Consider the following 18,145-nt stretch of genomic DNA (forward strand, 5'->3'; position numbering starts at 1 on the left):
GGCCGCTGAGGTATTTAGACTTTACAATAAATAATTTGCGGGTATGCCGGCGGCTCGGGGTCTCGGGGCAGCTTTCCCACTCGGGCGCTCGGGATCAGCGCTCGCCCCGACGTCCGAGACTCAAACTCGCCGCTCTTCTCTCGTAAGTGGTTCGTGTGGAAGCGTGGAGACACGCCCGCGAGCGGGGCGCGCACGGCGGGGACGCACGCGTCTCTGAGTCCGGCGGTCCGACAACGCGTGCCGGACGCGCTCCCGGCCCAGAGGGGTCCTGGGAGGGGCCGCTCCACGCGCTGTGTTCCCCTCCCCGCCCGGGGCAGAGACAAAGCAGGTACAGAAAAGAAACACAGTTTATTGTTCATCTGAAATATCACATGCATTTTTTTAAAAATTAAAACTCTTTATTTAAACGTTTCGATAGCATCTTACCAATTTGGTGGCAGCGAAAGAAGCTCTACCAATGACAAATATTTTGAAAAGCATTTACAAAAATACATTGCACAAAGTCCTATCTCTCATCTTTAAAAATAAATTAATATTCAAAATATTTCCACCCCATCTCCCAAATTTAGTTTTATATAGGAAATTTTGATCTATATATGTATCCTGTAATATATGAAACATCTGTATACGTTTTACCCAACTTAACTGCATAGGCATTAGTTTCAATTCTAACAAGAGTGAAAAAAATGCTAGTTTATGTAGTTTTTGTATATCTGAGGACTGTTGTGCAATATACATAAAACTCTTCAGAAAACCAGTCAGCACCATCATTTTATCTTTTTCTGAAAATACAACATTTATGGTACACCAAAAGACTGTCTTAACCCAATAAAACTTAAATAATTTTTAAGGTAAAACATCTGTAACACTTTAAGTGCCTTGCAGATATCTCATTTATAAAGTCTGCTCAGTAAAATAGTCTAAATATTAAATACTAATTATAACCAAAGCAAGTCTCACAGGAATTGAGAGAGAATGGCCAACAGCTGTAATAAAAGGCAAATCCCAACCAGAGCCAGTACAAAGTGCTGCTGTAAGAAAACCTAATCACCAAATGTCCTGGTTTTATGAATTTGCCACACTGGACAATCTCCTTTAACAACCATCAGTGGAATAAAAGCATAAGCCTCTGAAAGACTTCGAGCATGTTAGTGTTTGCTTTTCCAGAAAAATTCAAAACAAAACCTGAACATATCCAAAAGATTGGATTTCTTGGTTCCTATTCATAGTGTGAAGTAAAACTGCAGGGAAAATCTGATGGGATGAGCCTAGTGGAGACCTGAGAACTCTATTTACATGTTTGTGTAGATCCAGACCATCCCCTTTCGAAGCAGACCCACTTCAACCTGCAAAGGGAAACTCTCCAGGGCTCCTGAATGGATGTTCACACGCCAAGACCTGACGGAAAATCGTTCTCAGAAGTGGGAGCAAACTAGGCAGGAAAACCCATTTTCATTACTTCCCCACCTGGTGACTTGAAAGAACTACTGGTGCCGAATAGAGGAGAATCTCACCCTAAAGAAAGGGAGTTCAGAACTCTGAACTTTGGTGACACTGTTCTTCCCTGAAAGAAACGTGTGCTGGGTTGAACACATATCTGCCCCAAAAGGTCCTTTAAAAGGGCCAGTGAAGGCCGCTGTCAAGGCTTCAAGAACACTCCAAACCTTTTAACTTCCTTTGCTTTGTTCCTGATGTCAAGCAAACACAAAGAGTTTTATGTTCAAAAACAAATCCCCCAGGCCAAAAGTAAGTGTCTTTGTGAACCATACATTCAAATGAATTTCCACAGAGACCACCTGTAGCTAGCGGGTCTCTGAGCCCAAGCAGTCAACATGCAGTGTTTCCCGTGGACAGAACAGCAAGCTGGGTGTCAGCATTTATCGCTTCCACGCCCAAGTCCTGCTGGTAGTCAGTGCGTTTATTTCAGGGGTGACATTATCCTGCTCTCTGTGTGCCCGTGTCCATGAAGGATTCCAGTGTTCCAGGCTGCCCCGTATATACAAAATGTACACGAACAGTGAATGTCTCTTTACTTGATGGGCTCTCCGTGAACTCTGAACCGGTACAGACACGTGTATTCGGGATGGCCCCAGTTAGAAAAAATCCGAAGTTCCACTATTTGGAAAGCTTTTTCTGGTCTTTTCTGCAATTCAGGAGGGGAAAAAAAGACAAAAACAAAACACACTTACTTCATATTACTACCACCAAGCCCAATCACTTCCCCAGGTAAGAGATCTGAGATTAAACAGCCAAGTTGGAGATTAAGCTTTTAACGTGAACTGGATCATCTGTCACAGCACACAAAGTTCAGGTGAAACTCTTGAGAACTCATCACCTGTGACACGTTTATGCAGAACAAATTATATACTAAAAAGGCTCATTCAGGAACAGAAAAGCTAGGAAGCTCAGGTCCACTTTCTCAGAAGTTGGCCCTCACACCCTGTGGGCATCTCTGTGAGTGCTGACAGGTCCTGTGGACGCAGGCAGCAGTGAGGAGACCCGGGAGCCTGAAGCCTGTGTGAAGCGCAGGGACCCTTACCGGGGCGGGGAACGTCTGTAGTGACTCCCCTTCCTGATCGTAGGTAAACTGTCCCAGGAGCTGCCCTTCTTCTTGATACTCATTTTCTAATCCCTGAAACAAAACCATCTAGTCACTAAATAAAGGAAAAACGGTTAGTGAGGTAACTGGGAGAGGGAAATTACTGTTCCATTAAAGTAAGGCCCTCTGTGTGCTGGGCATTTTATTAAGGGCTTCTCGCAGATCACAAAGCCCGTGAGGTAGGCATTACTCCTCCCATTATACAGATCAGGAAAACTGAGGCTGGGAGAGGGCAAGCTAACATGTAGCAGAACACACTCGACACCCACGTGGCCCACTGTAGCCCTCCACGCTCCCAAGTGGAAACCCAGGGGCACGTGATGAGCCTGGGGAAAAGAGAACAGGTCAGCAGAGTGTGGGGCCCCAAGGAGGTCAACTCACACAGCCAAGAGGAGGAGGACGGGTGCTGGGGAGCTGGGGGACAGGAGACAGTGTTTAACAGGGACAGAGTCTCAGTTTGGGAAGATGACAAGCATTCTGGAGATGACAGTGGTGATGGCTGTGCAACAGTGTGAATGTACTTGATGCCCCTGAACTGCATGCACACTTAAAAACAGTTAAGATGGGAAGTTTTATGTTCTGTGTATTTTCCCACAATTAAAAAGTAACCAGGAGGAAGTACAGGTGACTAATTTGAATGTGTTTCATAAAGGAAAAGGACTTTCTAGGTACAAAAATGCCATGGAAGAAATTACAGGTAATGAGCAGGTGTAACTAAACACAAAATTAAGACTGACAGTGGGAAGTATATCTGTAACAGAATAACACATGATTAATATTTTTATATTAGAAAGCTCGAATATTCATAAGGAAACTAAGATACCAAAAGATAAATGAATAGAAACAAAACCAGAATCTACAAAAAATGAAACATGCATGTGAAATACATAGAAATGTAGATTAAAATAAGATCTATCAAATTAGCAGAGATTTAGAAAAAAGAGGACTCAATTAGAAAGGGAACTACAAGATAAGGAACGCTTCTCATACTAACAATGCGTATGGTGCGATGAATCAAAGGCCCCCTTCGAACCCCTGAAACATAACGCCACCTGAGTGTCTAGCCTGAAGGATCACCAAACAGTGAAGAGGCTTATCCTGAAACGTGGGGAGTTGAACTAGTAGTCAACACGGCGAACTGGGGACATGGACAAGGGCACTCGGTGCTGCTCTTTAAAGAAGTGTGTGAAGATCACTTCACACCCTGTGGGTGAGCAGGGCAAGGGGTCCAGCGTGGGTGACGGGTGGTGATGCTCTAACGTATTCAGATGTCAGATGCTGCTGTCTGTACACCTGAAACTGGTACAATAAAGTTCACTGCCATGGACAAATACTTAACGGTCAATTTGTTTCTTTAAGGCAGGAAGTGAAATTTTATGAATGGTATTGTCTCAACTGCACTTCTTTTTCGGCACGCGAGATCTTAGTTCCCCAACCAGGGATTGAACCCGTGCCCCCTGCGGTGGAAGCGCGGAGTCTTAACCACTGGACGGCCAGGGAAGTCCCTCAACTGCACTTTTTAAGGGAAAATACCAGTGTTAATGGTGACTTCTGTAGGTGCTGGGATTCTGGATGTTCTTTTCCCAACGTCCTCATTCCATTCTGTACATTCAGCCTCATGGTGTTGTCAGAACAGACTTTACGGCCAAGCAGATGAGAGGCCAGTCCTCCCACAGCCGGGTTGTTGTCGTCCCCCTGCGCCCCAAGCCTCCCTCCCTGGGGAAGCCCTGGAACGTCTCCCTCCACATTTATTGGCTACTCAGAGGTCAGTGGGCAGAGGGGAGGGCAGCGGCACCGGTAATATACTCAAGTCCCCAGCCTTCACAGGGCTCGTCTCCAGGAGATTCCCAGACGGGGTGAGGAGGGGCCGCCCCGGGACTGGGTGCACTCACGTAGACCGCGAAGTCCTTGGGGGCGCTGGTGATGTTCCCCGTGGGTGACAGGGTCTTTGGTATGTGCTCCAGGGCGAAGGCGGTCGGGTGGATCTTCATCGACAGCCTCACCACGAGGAACCCCTGGGAGCCTCGGAACGCCCAGCAGTTGCCTGGATAGACGTCAGGCTGGGGAAAAGGCAATAAACACTAGAACCCAATACCTGAACAAGCTCTTAACCACTCGAAAAACAGGAGCAGTAAGAGAAAAAACTGGTTAACATCGGGCGGGGGGGGCGGGGAATGGAATTTCTGCTAGTAAGAAATGGTTGTGAGCAACATCAAAAGACGATGTAAGGCAAGGCATTTGTGACTTAATCCCAAAGGGCCACTGTGTGCAGTGTGAGGCAAGTGCTGAGTCAGCCAGAACCTTAAAGAGAAAGGGCGGCACACACATCTCAGAGAAACACAACTCTCGGCGGTCCTCAGACAGGAAAAGATGCGCTGCCCTACAGAAAACAAGAAATTACGAATTTAAATGACGTGGTGCCACCATGTCTCATCTCACAGATTGCCAATAACCCTGAACCGAACAAAATCTGCTGTGCACGCTGTGAGGACGCGCACTCTTGCACACTGACACCATCGCCGAGGGAAGCAGCGCTGGGCAAAAGCCCAAGCATCGGCGTATGCGGCTACCCTCTGACTGACTGGAGAGCCACCTCCAGCCGAGTGCGTGTGGGCACAGGCACGAGATGCAGAGGCGGCGCACACTCATCGTGACAGCACTTTTAACAGCAACAGAGGAGCCACAAGCCCACGCCAGGGCTTGGTCAAGTCGGTAGAGCCGCATGTCTTCAGAGGCCAGGACGATGTGGGCCCCCACTCCCCGTTCATCCCGATGCCATGCGTGCGTCTCCTGCCCCTCCAAACACGCCGCTGCCCACCTGCGTGAGGGGCTCGGGCCCTTGGCACAGCCCTCCCGCCTGCAGAGGCTGCCAGACTCCTCTGGGGTGAGCCAGGCTGTGCCCTCTCAGACAGGCCTGGATCTGAGCCGCAGCGGAGGGGCCAGTCCTGGATCCTCTGCAGACTGGCTTCCTGTGAGCAGCCCCTCACCTATGACTCACAGTCCCTCAGTCTCAACTCTCCCATCCAGGGAGCCATGCGGTTCTCCTGAGAGGATGTTCCCAGCAGGCCTGCCTCCACTTGCCCCTTCACATCCACCCAGCACCTAGGTACCGGCCGCTACCTAAGCTCCAGACCCAACCTGCAGCCCAGGGACAAGGCTGTGGACCTGCTGTGGAACGTCGAGACTCTGGAGCCCTTCGACCTCTGGGACAGCCCTGCAGCTTGGGGCCAAGGGCGATGCGGTCAGTCCAAGCAGCTCAGACGACAAAAGCCAAGCCGGGCGGCCCCCAAGGACAAGACGGCCACTAGGATGGGACTGGAGGACCCAAAACGTGAGGTTCACTGACCCTGACTGGATGCTCAACTCAACTCCCAACTCTGAGATCGGATTTGTGCTTTTTAAGTGAGAGACGGCTACTGTGTGCATGGTTCACACAGAGGGATTCACTGGAACTTCCTTCAAAAATTGTCCTCAGCGTTAGCACCGAGGTCCGGTGGATGCCTCTGAGCGCTGCCTCTCTCTGTCCCTCAGTCCTGCCTGGACATAGCCCGGGCGGTGAAGGGAGGCCCTGCAGCAGCAGGGCGCCCAGCGCCTCTGCAGAAGGCACCAGAGGACAGGGCCCTCTGGTCCCGAGCAGCCGTGGGTGTGACGTGCAGAGGGAGAGGGGATCCTCCTGACGGCACCTGCGCGTCTCCACCCGTTCCACCTCCTGAAACACCGAGGAAGTGCGACACACGACCTCCTCGTGGAAGGCGCTCCAGCTCTGACGGTGAGCGACACCCCAGAGAAATGGGTGAAGCCAGACACAGGACAGGATAGGCGGCCTCGCCTGCACCAATCAAACACAAGCAGAACCAACAGATGGCATCGGAAGTCACCTTTGAGGTGAGAGGGGGCAATAGGGGACCTAGAAGTGCTGGGACTGTGCTCCTGGGTCCACAGACGTGTCCGCTTGATGCAGATCCCCTGAGCTGTAGACTGAGGGTCCGCACGCTCCAGCTTACACCTCAACAAGAAGGTAAACAAGCACACCCCTAAAACGGTCTCAGCCGGCACCATGACTGTGCTGGAGGCCTCGACCCGCACACCTGCTCACCTGGATGGCCACGCGGGGAGACTGGGAGAAGTACCAGAGTGGGACGCCGAACAGGCTGATGAGTGCGGTCCTGGTCTCATACGTCTCAGAGCAGCGGGTACTCAAGATGCTCCCACCTACAGCAGAGTTGAAATGTGTCTCAGCATCTTATCCTGTTTCAGAAGCAGTATCACTACCCACCTGTAGAGATTTATCTGAAATGTTCTAAAAATTCTTACATTTCTAACTCATATAAAGAATCTTCTACTTGAAGATCAGCTCCACTCTTAATTTTACTTTTTCCAAATTCAGTGTCAACAGTTCACAACTGCTTTAGGACACACAGTCCCTACCGCCAACCAAAGACAATAAAATACTGGGCTCCCCGCCTGCCACTATAGGGACAGCGACTCTGAGTGAACTTTTGTTCACGTTTTAAAATAAAGAATAATGAATTCAACCAGGCACCAGTGTTACCTGTCAGGTTTTCAGAGGACCTACTTAATAGGCCAAAGTGATAAAATATTATGACAATTACAAATTGCTGGGGTAATAGGAAGTTTCTAACAAGGACAGGGTTTCTATTTGGAAATAAACAGAAACGTCCTGGGGCTTCTTTGGTGGCACAGTGGTTAAGAATCTGCCTGCCAATGCAGGGGACATGGGGTCAAACCCTGGTCCGGGAAGGTCCCACATGCCGCGGAACAACTAAGCCCGTGAGCCACAACTGCTGAGCCTGCGCTCTAGAGCCCGTGAGCCACAGCTACTGAGCCCACGTGCCACAACTACTGAAGCCCACGCGCCTAGAGCCTGTGCTCCACAACAAGAGAAGCCACCGCAATGAGAAGCCCGTGCACTGCAACAAAGAGTAGCCCCCACTCGCCACACCTAGAGAAAGCCTGTGCACAGCAACGAAGACCCAATGCAGCCAAAAATAAATTAATTAAATAAATTAAAAAAAAAGAAAAGAAATGTCCTGGAATTAGATAGTGGTGACTGTTGTACAACATAATAAATATACTAAAAGCCATGAAACTGTACACTTGAAAATGGTGAAGTTTGTTATGTGAATTATACCTCAATAATAATAATAAAAAGAGTGTTAAAAAAAAAAGTCCACTTTGCCCCTCAACAGGAAATAGGACAGACAGGATGTTGGTGCCAAAGCAGGCCAAAACAACTTGGTGTGGGAAGAAACATCAACTAAAATAAATTAAAAAGAAAAACAAATAAGTGAGTAATAAAACGAAAAAGTCCTGAGCAGTCTGTATTCTAAGCCAACAGTCCCTAAGCTGGCTGCACATCACAACCCCTCAGAACACCTGCAAACGCAGCCGCAGGCCCCTTTTAGAGCTTCTCACCTGATAACAGGGGAGGGGATTGGATGGGAGGGAATTTTAAACAAGCAAACAATGTGATTTTGACATAGCTGATCAGCAGGTCCAAACTTCTGAACCACTGAATTCTTTTTAAAATATCTTATTCTCATTCTAAAAAAGTGTCTTCTTAAATACAGTGACTCAGTTTTTTCACTTAAAAAGAGCCAATATATGTTTTGTTCAGTAACAGAACGTTCAGTTCAGCCTTGTCAGGATTATCAGAATTCTGAATTAATAACATGCCAACCTGTGAGGGCTCATTATGCCTCTAAGAAAAAATGACAACTACTGGTCCCACTGAACTGTTAAGTCATCAGTCGATGTCTCTGAATTGCGAAAATGATTTCTTCAGAAATCACTGAATTTCAAAACACAAAACTAAACTCACTTAACATTCTAAAACAGTCATTCTAAACAAAATATACACCAAGAGCAGTTAAGCAGCCTTACTGACTTCTGACGCTGGAAGCACGTGGCGATGTCCGCCGGCAACAGCAGCCTCCCGCACTGTTGTTCAGCCCCCGTGAGAGGGTGAGCGATGGGGACGGGCCACAGCTCCTGCGAGGCTGCTCTGAGCCCCATCGCCTGGTGCCCTGAACGGCTGGGGCAGGTGACTGACTCTCAGTGTGGGCTGACGTCCCCACCCCTCCCACAGGCCCTCTCCCTTGATTACTGAAGTGTCATCAAGAACCTCCTTTCCTCCGAGAGACTGTATTAGTCAACCAGCCCTCATCTGCAATTCCTAAGTTTTAAAAATTTAGAAAACCAAGATTTTCTCTAACACGTATGGTGGCAAAATGCTCCCTGAACTGACGTGACGTCATTCCCATTTTCACAGATGTGTTCTCATGTGTGATCCGGGTGTGCTGTCCTGGACGCCACCGAGGGATGGTCACAGAACTCCACAGACACGATGCTTCACTAAACCAAGTGTGGTTTATCCAATACACCTGGTCCAGGGCCTGTGCCATGTCCACACAGCACTTCCAGACTCAACGGACCACTTCCTTGAGGAATCAGAATAGCACCCCCATCCTTCTCTCTGTTCATTCAGCTTGACCCATGCTGCTCTAGGGTCAGTTTCTTTTTACTGGACTTCTATACTTAAAAAAACCCACACACTTTACAACACACAAGATCATAAGTGAATAATCAATCATTTCTGTGGTGGTAAACTCTCGTATGGCCAGAAAAACCTAAAAGCTACTGAAATGCCTCCAAACTGAGACTTTGCAGATGTGCGTCATCTCACAGGCTCACACCCACAGCTGACGCGTGAGCTGCAAGCACAGCCACCAGAGCTCCTGGGGGAACCTGGCTGTGCTCTGAGGCAGAACACTAGGGGCTCGCCTAGAATAATGCTCTTTTCTCAGGTCTTTGAAAGTCCTAACAAGCTCCCTACTGTTGGGTGTGGGGCAGGTAACAGCCTCTTGAGTGGCCTCCCGCTGTCAGTAGCACTTTTGGGTCAGGGGTCTGGCACTCACCCCCGGACTCCAGGGCGAAGTCCACCATGCCAGTCTTGTCCTGGGAGTACAGCCTCAGGGCGCTGTTCACGATGGCACGCGCTTGCTGGGCAGTGAAGGCACACACGGAGGCGACCCCAGAAATGAAGGACATGTTTTCAGTTAACTCTATTTGGGGACAACGGGCACGGGGGCTGTCTCAGCAATCCCAAACTTCAGTCCTGCTCTCAACTGCGGGGACCCTGGCTCAGACACGGGCAAGAAAGTCTCAGAGCCGGAACCCCCAGTGCCATAAAAAGTGGACAAAGCAAGGACTAGTGTTAGAGATGGTAACTTGGGGCTGTATTATGGGAAATTTTTGTGTAATTCCAGAAGGTATGTGGCCACCCAGGGAGACCAAGTCTTTGGGACAAAAAGATTAATCAAGTATAAAGTACTCCTAAGAAGTAGTTTGATAACAACAACAGCTGAAGCTTACCGATCCCAGCACCCTGCATGGTGCTAAGCACTTTTTATATCATAATCACATCCCTAGAAGACCATTCGTAGAACAAAACATCAAAATCTGCTAGCTTGGGACTTCCCTGGTGGTCCAGTGGGGAAGACTCCACACTCCCAATGCAGGGGGCCTGGGTCTGATCCCTGGTCAGCGAACTAGATCCCACATGCCGCAACTAAAGATCCCGTGTGCTGCAACTAAGACCAGGCGCAGCTAGCTAGCTAAATACATAAATACATACATACATATATAATAAATAAATAAATTTAAAAACCTCCTAGCTTAATACCTAGATGATCAGTTTCACTACCATGTGAATTTTAAACAATTCTCATTGTCTACTTACCGCTTCTGTTATGCCAGAAACGCCCGCTCCATTCACAGCAGATACTACAGTTTCAGAAGTTGGCATCTGTTTTGTCACAGAAATGTAGTGGGTAATGTTCTTCAGTATCTGCAGCTCTAAATCTCGTAATAAAATCTGCAAGTTATCCTTATTTACAAATTGAGCAGACAGTTTCTGGAGCAGCCACTCGAGAGAAGATTCGTGCTGATCTCCGGAGAACATGAGTCTGAGAGTTTCTCTGACTTGGGCGTCCACCTAGTAAAATCATTGGTGAATATAACATGAATCTACTGTTGTAGCTAAATCGTTTCAACTCTTCACTCTGTCACCTTAGATACCCTGGAAAGACCACACAGCAGTTCAAAATCCATAATGGAAACCTGACACGGTTTTTTCCCTTCATACGAAACTTAGGAACCCTCCAAAGATGCTGAAATACATTCAGGGGAACAGGGATAGAGGAGAGAGCACAGCCTAGGTGCCCTGGGTGCCCACGGGACAGCAGGAGAGGGGCCCTGCCCCAGGTGAGGTGCAGATGACAGGGCCCCTCGTCTTCAAACTCAGTCTGAGAAGGAAACAGTCACACACACAACTGAAAAGGTAACTTTACGCAGGCTGGAAGCATCCAAGTGCGTTACTTCTGCACACACACCACTATGTGTATGAGCTCCTCTCCCTGCTCCACAGAGAGTGGAAGATGGGGCAGGAGCACCAGGAAGAGCACAGCACCGTGACGAAGCGAGCACATCGACCTCCTCACTTGCAGGCTCTGGCACGTCCCACCGTACAGGTCAGCCGCTGCTCTGACGCAGGCACTCGGGCCACCTCAGCGCTACTGTCACAACACTGCACACACTCTTCCGTGGCCCCTGCGCTGGCGCTTTCACCTCTGCACCCAGAGTCCCAAGAGCGTGGCTGCTGGTCTCAAAGACTGTGTGTCTCTGTGACCTGTGACCATCTCAAAATCTTCCCCCCAAAAGGCTGCAGGCATTCACAGTCCCCCAGCCATGAGGACACCTGTGTCCCGAGCCAGCCCCGGAGGAGACTGTCACCACCTCGCCATCCTGAGGACTCAGGAGCAGTCATTCACGTGACCTGCAAACCCATTCAGGGAGACGGGCTGCCTGCTGGGCTGGGCCGCATCTCTGCTGCGCTGCCCCATCGGCCTCAGCAGCTTCCTGCACCGCAAACTGTCCCCCTGGGCCTGCGAGACCTCCTCCCCACCAACCGTCCGCCTTTGACTTAGGATGACCTGGGCCACTCCAATGTCCGTGTTTTCATTTTCACGTAGCTATAAATGTCTAGATTTCTTCTTCTGCACATGGATACAGAGGCCTGAAGCCATGTCGGTGACGTGAGGATGTGATACGAAACCGCAGCGTGACTCTACTTTGGTGAGAAGATATACAACCGGCCCTGCCCCCAGTAAAGGTGAGTCCATGGCCATGCGCATGAGGAAGGAAAGACATCTCGTGTCACTGGAGAGACGGGAATTCGAGGGGAGCTGAATTTTTAATTATTCTATTCAAGATGGTTAAAAACTTCAAATATAGTAAAACAAAATTTTTCAAGAAAGTTGAAATTAACTTAATAAAGATATCAACTCGAGTGTTTTTATCTTCCATGATAAAACAAAACGTAAAGCTGAGGACACCTACTCTTTCAGATGCTGCGTCCACCTCCTCCTGGCTGGCCCCCAACCGCTGCCACCCGGACAAGTCTGCTTTCAGGCGCCCCAGCTCCTGCTCCAGATGCCGGGCCACGGCAAGGAGGCGCGGCTCCTCGTCGGCTCTGCTGTGGTGGGGGGTGACAACAGGACAGGTCAGTCCTGCCAAGAGCACGTGCAGGAGAAACGCCCGTGTTCCCCGTGCAGGTCAGCTGTGAACACACCACCCTGTGCCTCAGCAGCACACAAGTTTCAAGCCAAGGCCCCGGAGGCTGTTCGCACCTCAAGGTCCGCACACGCACAGACACGCACACCTGCCCAGGCGGGGGCCAAACCTGCCATGAGCAGCGGTTATGCTCCTCTGGGTGCTGGTGGGGGCTCTCATATACTATTTAATATTTAAACCTGTACCTATCGCCTTGTGACAGTGTTTACTGATAATCACTATAAAATTAAATATGAAGTTTTCATGCGACTGGAAGAGAAAACTAAACACATATGGCTCAGGGTTTTAACAATTCTATTTTAATGTAGGTATTGTACATTATGAAATATTACAATATTATATTTATAGTTGTTTATAGGTAGTTATAGTTGTTGACGTACCAACAGTTCATATCTCAGAAGAGCGCACTCTGGGGTAAACACTGCAGGAGCCACATGACTTCAGTCAAAAGGTGTTTTGATATGTAAAGGCTCTAAAGGAAAGTTAAAAGTGTGCTAACACTCATACCCATCCTGAGATGAGGGTGGTTGAGGTCTCAAATCACAAGATAGGACCCACAGAAACACACAGGAGCTAGAGCGGGAAGACGAGAGGTTAAAGCTCGTCATCTGCTCTCTCCCGAGGGTGAGTGGAGTGGCTGGAGTAACAAAAGGGTAACAGTGTCCTATTCAGACAATGGGGCGGAGAGAACCCAGGTGACAAAACCAAGGGTGTGAACACAGTGAGCGGCTCTGAGACAGGAAGAAGCTCCATGCTGCCAGGGGACTTCAGGGGAGCTGACAAACGTGTGGAAGAAAAGCAACCAGGCTACGAGGGACCAAACGCCACCCCCCTGAAACTGCTGAGGGACCAGGGCTGTTTAGCAACAAAGAAAGGGCTCAGAGGAGGCCCAGCCTTGGTGAGAGCCTCGCAGCTCAGAAGGCGCATGTCTGGCCCCCTCGAGGGGCTGCCGAGTGGGGGATCAGGGTTGAACTGTGATGCCCGCAGAGCCAGCAGAGGTCCAGGCAGGAAGCCCACTCCACGCTGTGCCATGAACTCACGGCCCGTTCCTCGCGCCCTGAGGACCCTCCCGGTACCTCCGGGCAGGGAGTCTCCCCAGAGCAAAGCTGGGGGCCCCCGCTGTCTTTGGTGCTGCATGGAGGTGGATGGCAACAAGCTCCCCGACCCCTCCTCCATCCTCAGGTGCCCTGAAGGGTCTCCCAGAAAGACAACAGTTGGGACTGTTACCAGCAGCACAGCCCAGTCATCCCAGGTGCAAACAGTGCCCCTTGCTAAGGACGGCACAGCCCCACGTGACAGAGAGGAGCACAGAAGACAGGAGAGGAATTTATTTGGATTTATCCTACCTGACTGTTCTTAGTGCAGTCTGTTCTAATTCCTTCTGGATGGCCTAAAATGTAGGAGAAACAATCCATTTAAATACACAAGTTACATAGCAACTTTCCATAAAATCATATACTTGACTATATACATATAAACAGAAATAAAAATACACATATTTATCTAGGATTTTTTCCCCCTTAATTTAAAGCCCAGACCTGCCTGTTGACAGGCAGGTGAGGGACGTTTACTTTCCAAAGAAGACTTTTAAAAGACGACACACAACGTATACTTAGGTGCACAGGTCATACAAAAAAGCAGCTTGATGGATTTTCGAAATAAGCAGCTCCCGGGGCTTCCCTGGTGGCGCAGTGGTTGAGAGTCCGCCTGCCGATGCAGGGGACACGGGTTCGTGCCCCGGGCCGGGAAGATCCCACATGCCGCTGAGCGGCTGGGCCCGTGAGCCATGGCCGCTGAGCCTGCGCATACGGAGCCTGTGCTCTGCAACGGGAGAGGCCACAGCAGTGAGAGGCCCACGTACCGCAAAAAAAAAAAAAAAAAGAGCAGCTCCTGTAACCAGGATGCAGGCCAGGAAGCCAGATGCCGCCACCACCACCACCTCTGGTAAGTGCTTTCAATGTGGCAGGACAAGGAGGAGGACGGCAGACTCACACACAAAGGCACGACTTATTAACACGGCCTGTTCACAGGCACGGGCGCCCACCGCCCCACGCGAGCCGAGGCCCAGCGGCCACATAGGCCGTAACTCGACAGAGGCGGCGACATGGACAGGACCAAGGCCAGCTCCCTCACGGAGGCACGCGTCCTCCTCAGGCGCCCTGGAAACATCTAAGCAAAGGATGGACTCAACTGCTCCCCTGTGACACCGTCAGCAACACAGCGGCCAGTCCTGAGCTCCCGAGGGCTGTGCCTCTCCCCTGAGGCCCATCGGGGATCCAGGCCACCTCCTCAGCGCCCCCAGTCCTCGTCCATGTCCATGCAGGTGCCCGTCTCCTCCCTCCGCCTGCCCAACACCTGACAAGACTAGACTTTCTGACCAGAAAATCCCCTGTCAGAAGGTTCAGGGTGAACCTTCACTCCCTTGTCCACAGACACTGTCACCCTGTGGAGGCTGGGTGACAGTGAGGAAAACCGCCCCCACCTGGGAGCCAGTGAGCTGGACACACTTACAAAACATTAAAGCAACACAATGGGGACTTCTCTGGTGGCGCAGTGGTTAAGAATCTGCCTGCCAATGCAGGGCACATGGGTTTGAGCCCTGGTCCGGGAAGATCCCACATGCCGCGGAGCAACTAAGCCCGTGAGCCACAACGACTGAGCCCGCATGCCTAGAGCCCATGCTCCACAGCAAGAGAAGCCACTGCAGTGAGAAGCCCGCACAACGCAACGAAGAGTAGCCCCTGCTCACCGCAGCTACAGAAAGCCTGCGCGCAGCAACGAAGACCCAACGCAGCCAAAAATAAATAAATAGAAAAAAAATTTTTAATTAAAAAAAAAGAAATATTTCCCTTTCGTTTTATAAAGGATAGCAGCAAACGCCCTAAAAGAAGCACTTTAAAGGCTGGGGGCTGTGAGCACAGTAACTGCAGCTGACGCTTATCAAGGAAATCACGGTGCTGGGGCTGCAAGTGAAAGGTCAAGAGCATGAATACCTCAGATCTTTCTGTCAGTTTTCCAAGAATATCTTCCAGGCTGGAGAGGCGCAATTCATGTTCTTGGCGGAGAGTCACGTAGTCGGTCTTGAAAAGGAAAATGAATGAACAAGTGGTAGAGAAAGTTAAGCAACAAATAAGCCCAAACCTGGCCAGTCAGGCCGTGCTGTTTCTACACAGCACAACAACAGCCAGAGACTGTGGTCCCAGCTGGGCACAGCATCCCATGGGGGCGACCTCAGCGACGTCCTCATCTCCGCCTCTGAAACCTTCCCTAAGACAAAAGGCACAAACAGCTTTTCTAGTCACAGAATATTCGTTAAGACTGGTAATTATCAAAAACACCTGCATGGACAGAGCAATTACCATTCATTCAACACACACTCCCTAGGCACCCGCTGTACCCAGAGACTTACACCACAACCACCAAGGACCCACTCACACTCCCTCTTGATCTTTCATATTCGTATAAAATGTGTGACATCTCAATGGTCATCAGAACCGGTGCTAGAGCCCTCAGAACAGTGCTGATCAGGGGATGAAAGCTCAGATCATGCGGCCAAGCAGGCAAGTTCCTCCCCGGCTCAGGGACACAAGTGGTCAGCACAGCAGCCAGAGAGAGAATAATGCTTTCTCAACATAAGTAACTTTGAAAACAGTCTTTGTCCAGCACATTCCCACCCATTTCTTCAGCAATTCTTAGAAGGTAAATCTGTAGTAAGGTTATCAGATACACTCCCTGGGAAGGTCTAGGAAAACCTCTGCCAGTTGTATAATCAAAGGACATCCACACAGGAGACACCACCACCAGCAAAGAACGCCTGCCCCTGAACTAAAATCCAGTCAGAAAGAAAGACAGAAAGTCATTGTACACTCTTATTACAGGAGTTTCATTCACTCATTTATACCCCATCTTGTTCCAAAATACAACCACAATGACTTATAAAAATAGAAGATGACAAATCAGGTGAAGCAAAGCTGAGGGATGAAGGGCAGCTGGGAGGGTGACCCCAGGGCACCGGGGTGCGGGAGGGTCAGCCGCTGGGCTCGGCTGCATGTCCTCGAGGTCAGGCCGGGTCTCCTACTGTACAGCCCGCTGGCCCTGGGCACAGCGGGATGGCCTCTGCCCAGCACGGCAGCCACATGTGCCCCGGAGCACCTGATGTGTGGCTGGGGCAACTGAAAGAGAAGCTAAATGTTACTTAGTGTTAATTTTTTTTTTTTTTGTGGGGGCCGTGCCTCGTGGCTTGTGGGATCTTAGTTCCCGGACCAGGGATTGAACCCGGGCCACGGCAGTGAAAGCGCCGAGTCCTAACCACCAGACCGCCAGGGAAGTCCCTAAGCGTCAATTACTTTAAACTCGCACAGCCACATGCAGCAGGCGGCCCACTCTCCTGGAGACACACATGGGATAAACCTGTGCCAGCCGCTCAGGGAAGGATAACAGGTAGTCAGCACACTGACCACCAGTGTGTGGCAGCCGCAGAACCAAGCTTCAATCTGCCAGGGTCACCGTCACAATCATACCTGAATAGGGGTTAAGTGGTGGAGGACAGCGTGGGAAGGATGAGCTAAATCTGCACTCAGCTCATCACATCTCGAATCTCATTTTAAAATAAGGAACAGGGCTTCCCTGGTGGCGCAGTGGTTGAGAGTCCGCCTGCCGATGCAGGGGACGCGGGTTTGTGCCCCGGTCCAGGAAGATCCCACATGCCACGGAGCAGCTGGGCCCGTGAGCCATGGCCGCTGAGCCTGTGCGTCCGGAGCCTGTGCTCCGCAACGGGAGAGGCCACAACAGTGAGAGGCCCGCGTACCGCACAAAAAAAGAAAAAAAAAATGGAACAGAAAGCTCATAACGGTGTTAACTGGATCTCACTGAAATCATCTCAGTTCTACGGCTGAGAAGCCAAAAATAAGCAACTAGTGAGGAATCAACGCAGGACACCAGGTGGCCTTTGGATGTGAGAACCCCAAGCAGGCACCCAGGGGCCATGCAGAGAAGGTGGAACACGCCTAGTAACTTTGGGAACCAGTGCCTGTCAGCACGTTACAGGGACCCGACCAGAATCGAGAAGATTCACACATTCTGCCCCCAACAGGTGTGAGAACACAGTAGATTAAGCCAGCAACAGCTACAAACAGGGGCACACGCTGATGCTGGGACAGGTGAGCAGGAGGGTGGGAACACTGAGCCCAGTCAGGAAACAGCCGGCAAGGGGCACCCACCCCGAGACAAGCGGAAGCAGGCTCCGGCGAAGCCAGGCAGAGCCAGGCTGCTCGAGAGCACGGTGGGGCCACAGGGAGCCCGGAGGGGTCTGCAGGCCGACAAGACATGCATGATCAGGGGTGGAGGGTGCCCTCCAGTTGGAGTGCGAACAGTTGGGTGGGTAGTGGGCTCTTTGCTGAGAAAACAGGATCAGGGGAAAGCATTTGTGGAGACAAGGGGCAATGCCTATTTTAAAGATTTCAATCCAAAATACCTAAATTAAATCATTGTGGAACTTAAGAAAATAACTATCAGTTTTGAGGAAAATGGACCGAAAAGCGTTTCCTTGAGAACCAAATAAATGAAACACATATATACAGGCCTACGGTTTCATAAGGAATAGTAGCTACTTAACTATTTCATGATCTTGAGATATTTTAAATCACAAATTTGAGCTTTTCAGTTCAGTGCCAGAAAAATTTCATCGAATTGTGTTCAATCCATTCACCAATTAAAACGCAGGCTAGGGACACCCGTCTGTCCCGCCGCAGCCTGACCTCACTCTTGGGCGTCACCCACATGCCTCCACCCCCTCCCCCAACCCTGCCTGCTCCCAGGGTGCACCCCACCCCCTACCCTGGCCTCAGCCGTGGCATCTCTCTGGGGGCACCTACCACAGCTCCCCGCCACTGC

General features: G+C 50.3%; 1 protein-coding gene across 6 annotated transcripts in view; it reads right to left on the bottom strand.

The window, feature by feature from the left end:
- Positions 1 to 329: 329 nt before the first annotated feature.
- The window catches only part of SUN1 (Sad1 and UNC84 domain containing 1), a 54,409-nt gene continuing 36,593 nt past the window's right edge, over positions 330 to 18,145 (bottom strand). For all 6 annotated transcript variants that reach the window (XM_060078359.1, XM_060078362.1, XM_060078360.1 and 3 more), the window contains 9 exons: positions 15,247 to 15,333; positions 13,600 to 13,643; positions 12,020 to 12,155; positions 10,362 to 10,616; positions 9,538 to 9,622; positions 6,696 to 6,811; positions 4,492 to 4,659; positions 2,540 to 2,632; positions 330 to 2,143 (listed from right to left, as the gene is read on the bottom strand). In XM_060078359.1, coding sequence (XP_059934342.1) covers positions 2,030 to 2,143; positions 2,540 to 2,632; positions 4,492 to 4,659; positions 6,696 to 6,811; positions 9,538 to 9,622; positions 10,362 to 10,616; positions 12,020 to 12,155; positions 13,600 to 13,643; positions 15,247 to 15,333 — 1,098 coding nt within the window. In that variant the 3' untranslated portion in view covers positions 330 to 2,029. The remainder of the gene's footprint in view (positions 2,144 to 2,539; positions 2,633 to 4,491; positions 4,660 to 6,695; positions 6,812 to 9,537; positions 9,623 to 10,361; positions 10,617 to 12,019; positions 12,156 to 13,599; positions 13,644 to 15,246; positions 15,334 to 18,145) is intronic.

The sequence above is a fragment of the Mesoplodon densirostris genome, chromosome 16 (assembly GCF_025265405.1).
Source record: "Mesoplodon densirostris isolate mMesDen1 chromosome 16, mMesDen1 primary haplotype, whole genome shotgun sequence".
NCBI lineage: Eukaryota > Metazoa > Chordata > Mammalia > Artiodactyla > Ziphiidae > Mesoplodon > Mesoplodon densirostris.